The 11,197-nt window shown below is 41.2% G+C and overlaps 2 protein-coding genes across 2 annotated transcripts; one reads left to right on the forward strand and one right to left on the reverse strand.

Moving 5' to 3' along the window:
- Positions 1 to 300: 300 nt before the first annotated feature.
- Positions 301 to 3,410, reverse strand: atpaf2 (ATP synthase mitochondrial F1 complex assembly factor 2). Its single transcript, XM_031843417.1, has 8 exons — positions 2,849 to 3,410; positions 2,690 to 2,734; positions 2,421 to 2,569; positions 2,108 to 2,205; positions 1,595 to 1,675; positions 1,347 to 1,459; positions 972 to 1,087; positions 301 to 445 (listed from the first exon to the last, which is right to left on the reverse strand). Exons 1-8 carry the CDS (start codon positions 2,991 to 2,993, stop codon positions 308 to 310), a joined length of 885 nt encoding a protein of 294 aa, XP_031699277.1. The 5' UTR covers positions 2,994 to 3,410; the 3' UTR covers positions 301 to 307.
- LOC116381345 (glucose-induced degradation protein 4 homolog) lies at positions 3,384 to 8,440 on the forward strand. Its single transcript, XM_031843418.1, has 6 exons — positions 3,384 to 3,804; positions 4,250 to 4,309; positions 4,687 to 4,794; positions 4,886 to 4,987; positions 5,085 to 5,215; positions 6,818 to 8,440. The coding sequence occupies exons 1-6, from the start codon at positions 3,613 to 3,615 to the stop codon at positions 6,879 to 6,881; spliced, it is 657 nt and encodes a 218-aa protein (XP_031699278.1). The 5' UTR covers positions 3,384 to 3,612; the 3' UTR covers positions 6,882 to 8,440.
- The last annotated feature ends 2,757 nt before the right edge of the window (positions 8,441 to 11,197 follow it).

Here is an 11,197-nt window from a genome sequence, read left to right on the forward strand (position 1 = left end):
TTAGTCACTATTCTCCTGAAACCATGCACAGTGTCCAGAATGTTACGGATGACTGGAAACTCGGTGAGGGGTGGCACACTTGGCAGCTGCCACATATTAACACTGCAAAAAGACAGCCAATGTTTTTCACTGGATTGAGATGACTCTATGAACAGATCGCAGACAAAGCAGCTGTCCCTGCTAAACACAACAAACAGGATGAGTTGTTTGTCTGAATGGATATAGAAGCATGGATACACTGAGATGCTTGGTGTGTTCTCAGTTCGAGGTGTGCTCACTGAGAGTTTTATGTCTGAGCTCATTCCTCTCAGTCCTGCATAAGTTTGCGTTTGACAGTCGAACTCTCCGATGTGAGGTGAACCAAAAGAGCTCCGGCTGCCGTCCGTGCCCTCAGCTCATACATGTCATAGTCATGGGCCCACTCCACGCTTCCCCAGTGCTGAATCTGTGCAGGAGCAAAACACATGTTAGAGAATAGTAGGATTGTCTGCAGGGAGAGCAGCAGGAGCTTAATTGCCAAAATGAAGGCGCTGCATGCAGCAGTGCGAGATTTAAAAAAAAATCCTAGCAAAGTCAGCTTCTTCACTGCATTGTACATTGCGTGCTACCAGTTTAGGTTCCATGGGGAATGTGATGAAAACAGAGGAGGGTGCTGTTGTTCCAGAGAAAACAAAGCAAACCATTTCAGCTTTTACAATTACACCTCCAACATGTTTTTTTGCCTGCTCTTCATTTAATCCAATGAAAACTTTGACTGAAGAATAAAAGATTCTCTTTGCAAAATAAATACAGGGATTCCTTAATAACGTGGTTATGAGCAACACTAGCACTATAAACAGTGTCACAAGATAGAGGCTACCAAGCATCTTGACGAAGGACTCATTTGTTTATGGTTAATAAAGGGAAGAAGTACGCTAAACGATACCATCTATAATAAAGTTGATGCTAAAAACGTTTTGCTACTCTCCTACCTGGTATTCCTCCTCCAGTCTGGAGAGCAGCACGGCCTGTTCCACCGTCAGATGTCTGTCAATCATTCCCATGGACAGCACAACAGACTTCAGCTGGGTGATCACATACTCAAGCCCTGCACAGGAGAAACCATATTACTGTATAGCTCTGTCCTACGACAATTAAAGCTCATTAAAATACTGTTAATGCAAACATTATTAATAACACAACTATTACTTATTTACAATTACCACAAACAAAAACATTTCTATCAACACAGTTTTGTCATTAGAGTATGTATGATAATATTTTGCACCACAGTTAAATCATCTAAATCATGAAGTGCACGTAATTGTTAAAAGTGCTTATCTCGGATCAGTTTGGAGATGTTTTACCTGTCAGGGACCAGAAGGTGTAAGAATTCAGGTGTTGCCGGAAAGTGTCTTTGGTGGCCTTTGGGATCTCAGGACCCAAAATACTGGACGAGGAGCCAATAGTGACATTATATCTGCAATTAAGTTGTGGGAAATAAAGACAATGAGGAAAGGATTTAATGTGGTAACTACATTCACGAGGGCTATAAATCGGTATATAAATCGCTTTAACATGTCTCGACTATGACAAAAGCTAATGCTGCTGTTACCTGTTTTCCATCCAGTGCAGCACAGGGTCCCACTCATTCTTCTGTAGCTCAACCAAACTGTGGGGCTCATCGACTCTGTAACTACACCAAACAAACACCAGTAACATTTAAAGCCACAACTGCAGGGAAAGTCACTTTCAAAAACAGCTCTGCAAATAACCAACATGTAAATTCTAAGTGCACAAGCTTGTCTAAAATGCAGGACGGCATCTTTTCTGCAGCAATCAAGTCCAGGATGAAATGATATGTGTGTTGTTTCATCCTTTTCTTGTCATTGTGTTGATTTTGTCTTACAGACAAACACGGCCTTTCAACTGAAAAGGTCTATCTTAAAAAATAAAATAGACATTTAATATATGTTGTCATTGTGTTGATGTTGTTAGAAATGAGCTCCGGCTATATATGGATGTACAGAACACAGACTAAGTAATCGTTGTTATCCATGGCAATAAAGCCAAGTTTTAAAAAGGAAATTTCATTAAGGTTTAGTTAATAAGTTAATATGTAGTATACCAGACAGTGTCAGTGTCCAGGAACTTCAGGGCAGCACTGATCATCTGGTCCTTGTTACGTTGGGTGGGATTGTCCAGAGCTGTGTTGCATAGCGTACTCTGCAGGAAGAGAACCAACATTTCTCTTTCAGTCAGTCAATCAATTTCAGAACAGCATCTTGAAAGATGTCTCAATTCTTAAAATGCATCCCGAGGAGAGAGGAGCTCCAAAGGTATGGTGTATGAAATTAAAAACCACATACAAAAAAAAACTTTGAATATAGCGGTCTTAAAGAATATCAAGCTTTAAAGCTTTACACCCCCTCCAGTTGTACCAGGTGCATAGTGTAGAACTTGAGTGTGTCCCTTTGAGCGTCCCACTCGGTTGCAACGGCGATAGCCAGGGCTTCATTTGGCACAGTGAACAGCTTCCCTCCTGGTGTTTTCAGTTTTCTTCTGTCTAGGTTTATCTCATATAAACCACCTAAATGGAAAAATTGGAAATAATAATTAAACATCTCTCATATCTCAGCTTCACAGTGAAGAGCAATCAATCACAAGAACTGCCATACTCGACCTATTTCTGGTGACTTCTGACACTTACCTTCCCCTTGGGATATACTGACATCTTGATAAAATCTTCTTCTTTCTGGAAACAGTGGAACACATCACATCAGTCAGCACGCGCACAGCAAGGTTAAGTTACAGCATGTGTTGCTGCAGCAGAAAGACAGATATTATGCATATTGATGATGTGTCTTACCTGCTGTGGCTGAGGAGTAATTCAGAGCAAAGCGAAATTGCTGACTTCTTGGGCACATTTGACTGGGAGAGAGGATACTTCCGACATGGCTCTGAAGTCTAACAAGGCTCCTCAGCATAGCGGCAGTTTTGTGACGATGTAACATGAATGTTTTTAAGAAAAGCTAGCTGACAGGCTAGGCTACCCGTTTCGTTTCTGACCTCAGTTCGTTGTATGCCACATTTGTATACGAGTAAATGTTTTTCGTATTAGCATCAGCTCTTGTTTATACTGTGACGTTACTGGCGACCTGTATAACGTTGCTGTACCTCTATTCACTGGTGCACATTTCTTCCTCAGCTTTCTAATAGCATCTCCGTTGTTCTAAAGCGTGCGTGTGACCTTCTGCGTTTGAAAGAGACGCAAATAGTTTTTACAGCAGGGAAGTGTAGTTTTTCTAAGTGCTTTTACGCACTGTAACACTACAGATACAAAACTACAGACGGATATTCGCGTAAAGCCTTCCGCAATTCGCACCAATGGGCGTTAAAGATGTAAGCAAGCTGAACTCTGTTGGCCAATGAGAAGGGCGGATTCTGCTGCTCGAAGTCCACATACTTTTCTGGAAGCTTGGCGCCTGGTAAACTAAACTGTGGAGGATTCGGGGGGAATTTTAATGTTGGTGGACCTCTCAGTCCGCTCCCTCCTCGTCGTAGACGCCGACAGAGACCATCGCTCGGACGGCAATTGACCAGGTTCGGTGCCCAGCTCGCCAAGCGGGAGCCATGCCTGTCCCCGCTGGATACGTCAGCGACTCCCCAGCAGCGGCCTTCGCATCCTCGGCCTCGCTTATTCCACCGCCACCGATAAACACCCAGCAGCCCGGTGTTGTCACCTCGCTGCTGTACAGCGGCTCCAAGTTCAGGGGCCACCAGAAGAGCAAAGGGAACTCGTACGACGTTGAGGTTGTTTTGCAGGTGGGCCTGTTAAACGTGTAATTTACTATTCAGGCCAGCTGTCAGGGGATTTGATGATCTGTCAAACGGGCGCTGTGATGATTGACAGCTGGAAACCCAATGAGCCCTGGCCCTGTGGTTGAGTAACTCGCCGAGCTAGCTGTGGATATAGCAGTGCCATCGACTCTTTACTACAAACACCTTTCAACCACAAAGAGGCATTTTATGTAATGGTGTCATCAAAAACACTGATAGATAGAGACTTCACAGAAGTTTGGCATCTGCATTTGTTGGAGGAGTTTTACAAACCTGCACGTGTATGGCTGTGTTGTGTGAGGGGATATTAGTTATGTCATGACATCCTTTTATATGATTTGATTGCCACTTGCTGTCATTTGAATGTAGAAGAAACTACAGCTGTGAAGTAAACAACATTCTCTGTTGTTTCTTGTGTTCTCGTTGTAAGCATGTCACCATGGAGGATTCCTACCTGTGTGGCTACCTGAAGATAAAAGGACTGACTGAGGTGAGAGGAGTGTTTCCCTTTTTATTAAGCTGCGTCTGGCCACTACTCATTGTTTATATTATGGATACTGTCAGGTTGTGCTACTAACGATTCAACTGTTATTCTGTACAAAACTGAATATCACAAGTTACAGTATCATATAAATCACAATATGACTACAGTGATTGAAGATGAACACGATACACGGTGATTATCAGCACAAGTGACATTCTACCCTATAATTTGTTTTGGGATGAAACATTATACAGACAGTCTTTAGAATAGGCGTGACATACTTTCACTATCAAAGAGAAGAAAACACAAAACGGCATGTATCCGTTCGGCAGTGCCAGAGCAAACGATAACATCACAGGTGTCTGTTGCATTCGCTGTCGCAGGAATACCCAACTCTCACCACGTTCTTCGCCGGGGAGATCATCAGCAGGAAGCGGCCGTTTCTCACCCGTAAATGGGATGCGGATGAGGATGTGGATCGTAAGCACTGGGTAAGGCGGAAGCTTCAGTCATGACCTACACGGGTGCTCTACAGCAGGCTGGTTTTACCGTGACATAATCCGTTTTACTTTTTGTGTCAAGGGCAAGTTCCTGGCTTTCTACCAGTATGCAAAGACGTTCAACTCGGATGATTTTGACTATGAGGATCTGAAGAGCTCTGACTATATTTTCATGAGGTGGAAGGTAAGTTACTGCCTAAATGGAGCGTGGACCATATGTCGTAGTAAGTCACCTCTGAACTGCAGCTGTTTCTATTTCTCACCCCCGTCCGTCCCCGCAGGAGCAGTTCCTGGTCCCCGACCACACAATAAAAGACATCAGCGGAGCTTCCTTTGCCGGATTCTACTACATATGCTTCCAGAAATCCACAGCAACGATCGAGGGCTACTACTATCACAGGAGCTCCGAATGGTAACGCAACACAACACTAGTCGCTGTGAGGGGAAGCGGAGTCATTTTACGAATCGGCAGACTTGTTGCTGAAAGGTTGCTGGATCAAACCCCAGGCCACCTGGAAAATCTGGTTGGAGAAAAGTCCTTAACAGATAAAAATGTCCAGCTTTCAGCAGCGTCTGTCAAGGTGCCCTTAATTCCAAATTTCCCCTTGCTCAGATGTTTAGTGTATGATGAATGTGGCCTTTTGAACAGCTCATAGTTGGACTGTGTAACCTTATATGGATGAAGCAGAACAATCTGACTCTCAGTTTGTAGCATTTGATTAATATGGTTGTCAGGCCTGGCTTTAAGCAAACTGAGGCCTGCTTGTACTTTAGTGTTTTCAATTTCATTTGACATTCTTTGGCATTTCTTTTAACTCCCTCTGCACATAATGGTCTGGCTATTGTTACAGAAGCCCTCTGATTTTATTCCTTTCTCCGACCAATACTTGGAAGCAGTTTTGTTTCCCTCTGTTGTATGTTGGTTTTTCAAAAAGTGATAAATTATTAACAGCCAGCGCTTATGTCATTCCTGCTATAACATTGGCATTTAGCACTATTGTGAGAAATGAAAACAGTATTAACCGCGCAATGGGAACGTTGTTATGGTCTTATAAAGGGCTTGTTTAAGAGAGCAACTCCAGGGTGAACTCTGCCAACCACACATAAAGAAAAGGCTGAATATGAGCATCAGTCCAGACTGTGGTTTGCCCTCAATTCATTCTGTTCCTCAAGTATAACTGACTAATGGCTTTCAAATGTCGACGTCCATCTTTTTATTCTAGTAAAACCTTTCATTTCGGGGGTGTTTTTGACAAACTGGACTGAATTCGACTTCTTTAAGAAGTAAAGTTCAGTTCTGCTTGTTTTGGTGACGCCTCTGTACAGCCCATGTGCAGTTTAATTCAACAGCAAACACTCTGCAGAAATACAACTGAAGAGCACCTGTTATATCTCTTAACTGTGCAGCCAAACAAACTCATAGTTTTAATAAATATGTCAGTCAGTGGTCTGCCTTTTACAGCAGCTCTTCAACTAACTACTGTAGCTGCTCTTCTTGTTACTCTCTGCAAAAACAAAAAATGCTGAAAGGGGTTGTTTTGTTTTTTAAAAGCATATTTGATGAACGATAACAAATACATGGTATTTCCAGTGGCTTACCACTAAAGAAAGCCCCGCCGTGAATCCCCAGTTGAATGCTTTTAATGCTGTAATATGGTGTTAAGTAAGCAAACAGTAACCAGTAAGGCTAAATGAGATCAAACTACACTGGGTTACATGCATCTTGTATAATGAAGGCAGTTTAAATCCAGTAGGGGAGAGGCGGAGTCCGCCACTAACAATGATAACTTGTATATAGGGAGGCAATTGCGGAATGGCCAATGCAGAGAAAATGCTGAACAATATAAAGTAAGAAAAATGGGGGTTAATTTCATTACAAATGTTAAAGATTATGCCTTTTAAACATAATAAACCACCGCAAACTATTTGGATTATCTGATAAATGCTTTGTCACACAGCTGAAAACGGGCTTATGTCATGTACCTCTAACATGTACTGTGTTGTTATGCTGCAGGTACCAGTCTCTAAACCTCACCCACGTTCCCGAGCACAGTGCAGCCATCTATGAGTTCCGATGACCCCGGCCGGCATCGTGGATCTTTTCTTGATGGACACAGACTTGAGGCAAAGCGGAGGTCTGCAGATGCTACCGAGAATGAAAAAAGGAGAACGACTAGGGATGAGAATTTTGGACTCTGGAGAAGTGCAAACTCCTACATGTTCCCAATAACTGGACGGACAGCGGATTGACCGGTGGACGGGGATAGCGGACAAATGAATGTATGGTTGAGATGAGAAGAAAGGAAGAAAGAGCCGTTGTGCTCCCTGGCTGGAGCTTGTAAAGTTCCAACCAGCAGCAGAGACTGGGTGTGGCTCACATAGTGTACCCCTGTCTCCTTTCGTTTTAACGTCTGGTATTAAAAAAAAACGCTTGGCGCAGTATCTCGAGACACTTTATAAACTGAGTTGAGAATTCCCCTTCTTGTTTTGCAACTAGAAGCGTCTACGTTGGACAAGGATTCCTCTGAGGAGTCTGCTCCTATAGACACGATCTCTAAAGAAGTAGCGTCTGTGAGGAAGAAAAGCACGAGAGTAGTTTGGGTTCATGATTGATTGGAGCTTTAATCAGCCCATAAGCTAGAATGGCAGTATTTTTTGGAGCTAAGCTGGGTCTTTGTTTGCCTGCCAAGATGATATTTTGTTATTTTACTCTAATTGATGGAGGCAGAGTGACACTTTTAAAGGCTGCAATGTCAGTGACAAGCAAAACAAGCTTTCCCCCCCCCCCATGTTCATACAACTCCATGGGAGATTATTATCAACATGTGATTGCTGTGGATCTTGCTCTATTGCGTTACATTTGCACAAACATGGACTATATGTTACTAATGCTTGCAGTCAGGATTTACACTTGCGTGCCCTCGTACACAAGGTGGCAGGACAAGCTTTTTAACTCGTTTTTAAGGGTTTGACTGCACGGGGGAGTTCAGAGCCAAAACAATCACTTAAAAGTATTTAAAAAAAAAAAAAAAAAAAAAAAAAAAAAAAGTATTTTTACTTTGCACTCTGCATTTAACAAAGAGCTTTTTACTCCCTCATTTGTCATTTTAAATGAAGATCCCCTCTATCCCCACGTTTCTGTTCCCTCGACTATGCAACACTTTCAACATAGAGCTCTTTAAACATAAAACCTGCAGTTTTCAGAGACAGAATTTTATTCTATCCTCATAGTATATGAAAAGAAAAAGAATCTATCTTAATAAAAGGAAATATTTTTGTTAAATTGCCTGTGAAAACATTACCTGATCATGTTCCCTTCCCACGTGACTGTGCCATCTTTCTAAAGCTTATCAGAGTTGTATTATAACAGTGTGTTTTTTGAGAATAAGCCTGGATTTGATTGACGGTGTGACTGTAAAGAATGGATTTTAAAAAAATCATATCAAAATACCTTTTCACTGTGTCTTGCTTGTTTGACCAATGTGCTACATCATGTGTTTAGGTGATATTTTCATAACACACCTCAAGTTAATTATTATTTACTCATTTTAAAGTCTAAAACATTGTATACAGTTCAATAACAATTCAAAGTATTTGTCAACACTGTCAATTAATAAACTTGATTGTGTACTTGAATGCAAAAAGAAGAGTCGATAACAATCCTTTTTACCCCGCACCGCCCTCTGGTGTTTTGAAACTTTCACACAATCTTTGTTGTTTTAGCATGAAGCCGACACAATATGAATATGACACAATGCTAACATGCTCATGTCAAGCAGGTACAAAGTTTACCATATTCACCATCCTAGGTCAGCATGCTTGCATGCTAATCAATTTGTAAGTCTGCTAAATAGCACTAAACACAAAATACATCTGAGGCTGATGGGAAGGCCATTCATTTTTACTAGTAATTTATTTAAAACCAGTGACCAAAGTGTTGAACAAACTGAAATCTTGACCTACCGATTGTGCTAGATGAAAAATCATTGGTTTAGTTAGTAGGCGTACAATTCATCCTGAAGGGGGCATGAATGTATGTAGCAGATTTCATTGCTATTCATCCAGTAGTTGTGACATCTTACTCAAAACTACAAAAGTCAACCACATGGTGGCGCCAGAGGATAAAGCAGGCACAGTCGTTTTGTGCAAAAAAATCAAGAGATCACCAAAGTTGTTTGGTGAGGATTCATTCATCCGCAGTAAAAATCGTTCATCACAGGACATTTATTCTTGCAAGAAGGAACAGAGTGGAATCACATACGAAATGTAGCTCAAGGCTGCTCGGAGATCTGTCTCCATAGTCTGTGATATGCATACTGAGTAAACAACATGCAGTGGGCCGGCACAGGGTCATTTACGTGACAAAGGGTAACACATTAGTTGCGTTTCACACAGGCGTCTGCGTAGAGTATCTGGAACATCACTTTAACAATTCGTTGTAGAACAAAAGTCACTTTATCGTAATCAGGAAGTCGTGATCGCAAATCAGCCAGGCGTCAGTATTGACGCCGCTTCGGGTTTATTGTGGCTTATTTAGGGTAAACCGCTTGAAGTGTTCTTTCGGCCGTCAATAGAATAAACATTTGCTGAGACACCTGGTGTCACAGAAAGTTCACACGAAACCATTTGAGGACACAGCTTTAAACACGTACAGAGGACATGTATAACATTCACTAATTATTAAATGCATAATAAGTCATTTGGATTTTCCCCCAAACACCCTGTATCTGACATAACCACAGTTCCATAGTGTTACTTTTGGCACAGAGACAGCTGCTTCCTTGTCACTAGTGTCACAAGCAATAGACAATGAAGAGAAAGGAACATCTTGGGATTAGTAAAGTATTTCTGTAATGCTGCCAAGTAGGCTACTCTACTTATGTACAATCTTGAGGTACTTTATTTAAGTACTTCCATTTTCTGCAATAGTTGCCATATTTGATGAATGTATTGAACGCTTAACACTAAAAGTGTCCTGTGGGTTTTTAGCCTAACTATTGGATGGATTTCTAAAGAATTCTGTACAAACATTCATGGTTCCCAGATGATGAATCTTTGGTGATCTTCTAACCTTTATACTAGCGGCACCCTGATCGGAATTTGTACTTCTGAGTGAAATGTTTCAACTACTATTGAAAGATTTTAAATTTGGTTCAGACATTCATGTTCCCCTTTAGGATGAATTGAATTTGTGATCCTTAAACTTATCAAGTCACATTTTCAGTTGGTCCAATGCAATATGAGCAAATACCTTTAAAACGAATGACAATCCCTCACCTGTACTTAGCTGTGCTTAGTGTTAACCAGCCAGTGTTAGCATGCCAACATGCTAATTCAAGATGATGAATAATATGATAAACATCATGACGTGCAATAAAAGTCCCCAGCCGGAATCAAACTGGCAAAGTTGCAGCCATGTGGTATGCGTGAACTGTTGTGGTGGAAAAAAAAACTATTCAATAGTGCAGAGTGAGTCCTAAAATACTGAAACAAGAAACATTGAGGAAAGAAGTTTGTCTTTAAAGTATTTATTCTCTGGCCAGAGAAGGCTTTCATCGTCATACAGACTGCAGAGTCTGCAGAAGAATCAGCAAAGAATCTAGTGTCTCTCTTGCTTATCTCAGCTCACAGGGTGGGGGAACATCAGATATTTACATTATCACAATTGATCAGCAGTTTCATGGTCCCCATTGACCCCTCCAGTCATCCCCTTCATATTCTGAGCCTTGTCACACAAAGACATGTGTCTTTATTGCTCTTGCCTATCTCTGAGAATCTTCACACCTCAACAATCTCTGGATAAACTGCTTCGATAAACTAAGGCAGTTATTTCATTTTGAACATGCAACATACTTTCCTTTTCCCCTCCTACTACCGAGTTCAATTGAGGAAAACAAATTCTCTCTGAATTTAAATTCCAGAAGAGCAGGTATAGCCTCTTCTGGAAGTAAGTACGTGTGTGTGTTCATTTCAAAATCCAAAAAGAAAGTGATTCATATTTGTGTGGTGTCGCACACAAAAGAAATAATTTGAGTGAGAGGTTGTACAACACACACAAAAAATACATGCAGATGTCTGATTAAGATTGTCTTTTAACAGAGGATAAGAATGTGCCCAAAAAAATTACAAGGTTAATAAGATCAAAAATAATAGTAAAACAAACATTACTGTACAAAACATTTACAGCAACTGTGAATCCCCTGGCTATTGCATTTTGGGTGAGTCACATTCCGGAGAGGGTGTATAATGCAAGTAGATTTTACCTTGGGTGTTGCCGTGCATACGTTATTAGATCTCTGTAGATCTGATTTCCTGGCACTGACTATAGAGTACTAGTCACTTGTCTCTTAAGTATTGCACAACTGCTTCCGTCTTGTGATAACACTTCTCATAA

The sequence above is a fragment of the Anarrhichthys ocellatus genome, unplaced genomic scaffold (assembly GCF_004355925.1).
Source record: "Anarrhichthys ocellatus isolate YVR2014 unplaced genomic scaffold, GSC_Weel_1.0 scaffold4, whole genome shotgun sequence".
NCBI lineage: Eukaryota > Metazoa > Chordata > Actinopteri > Perciformes > Anarhichadidae > Anarrhichthys > Anarrhichthys ocellatus.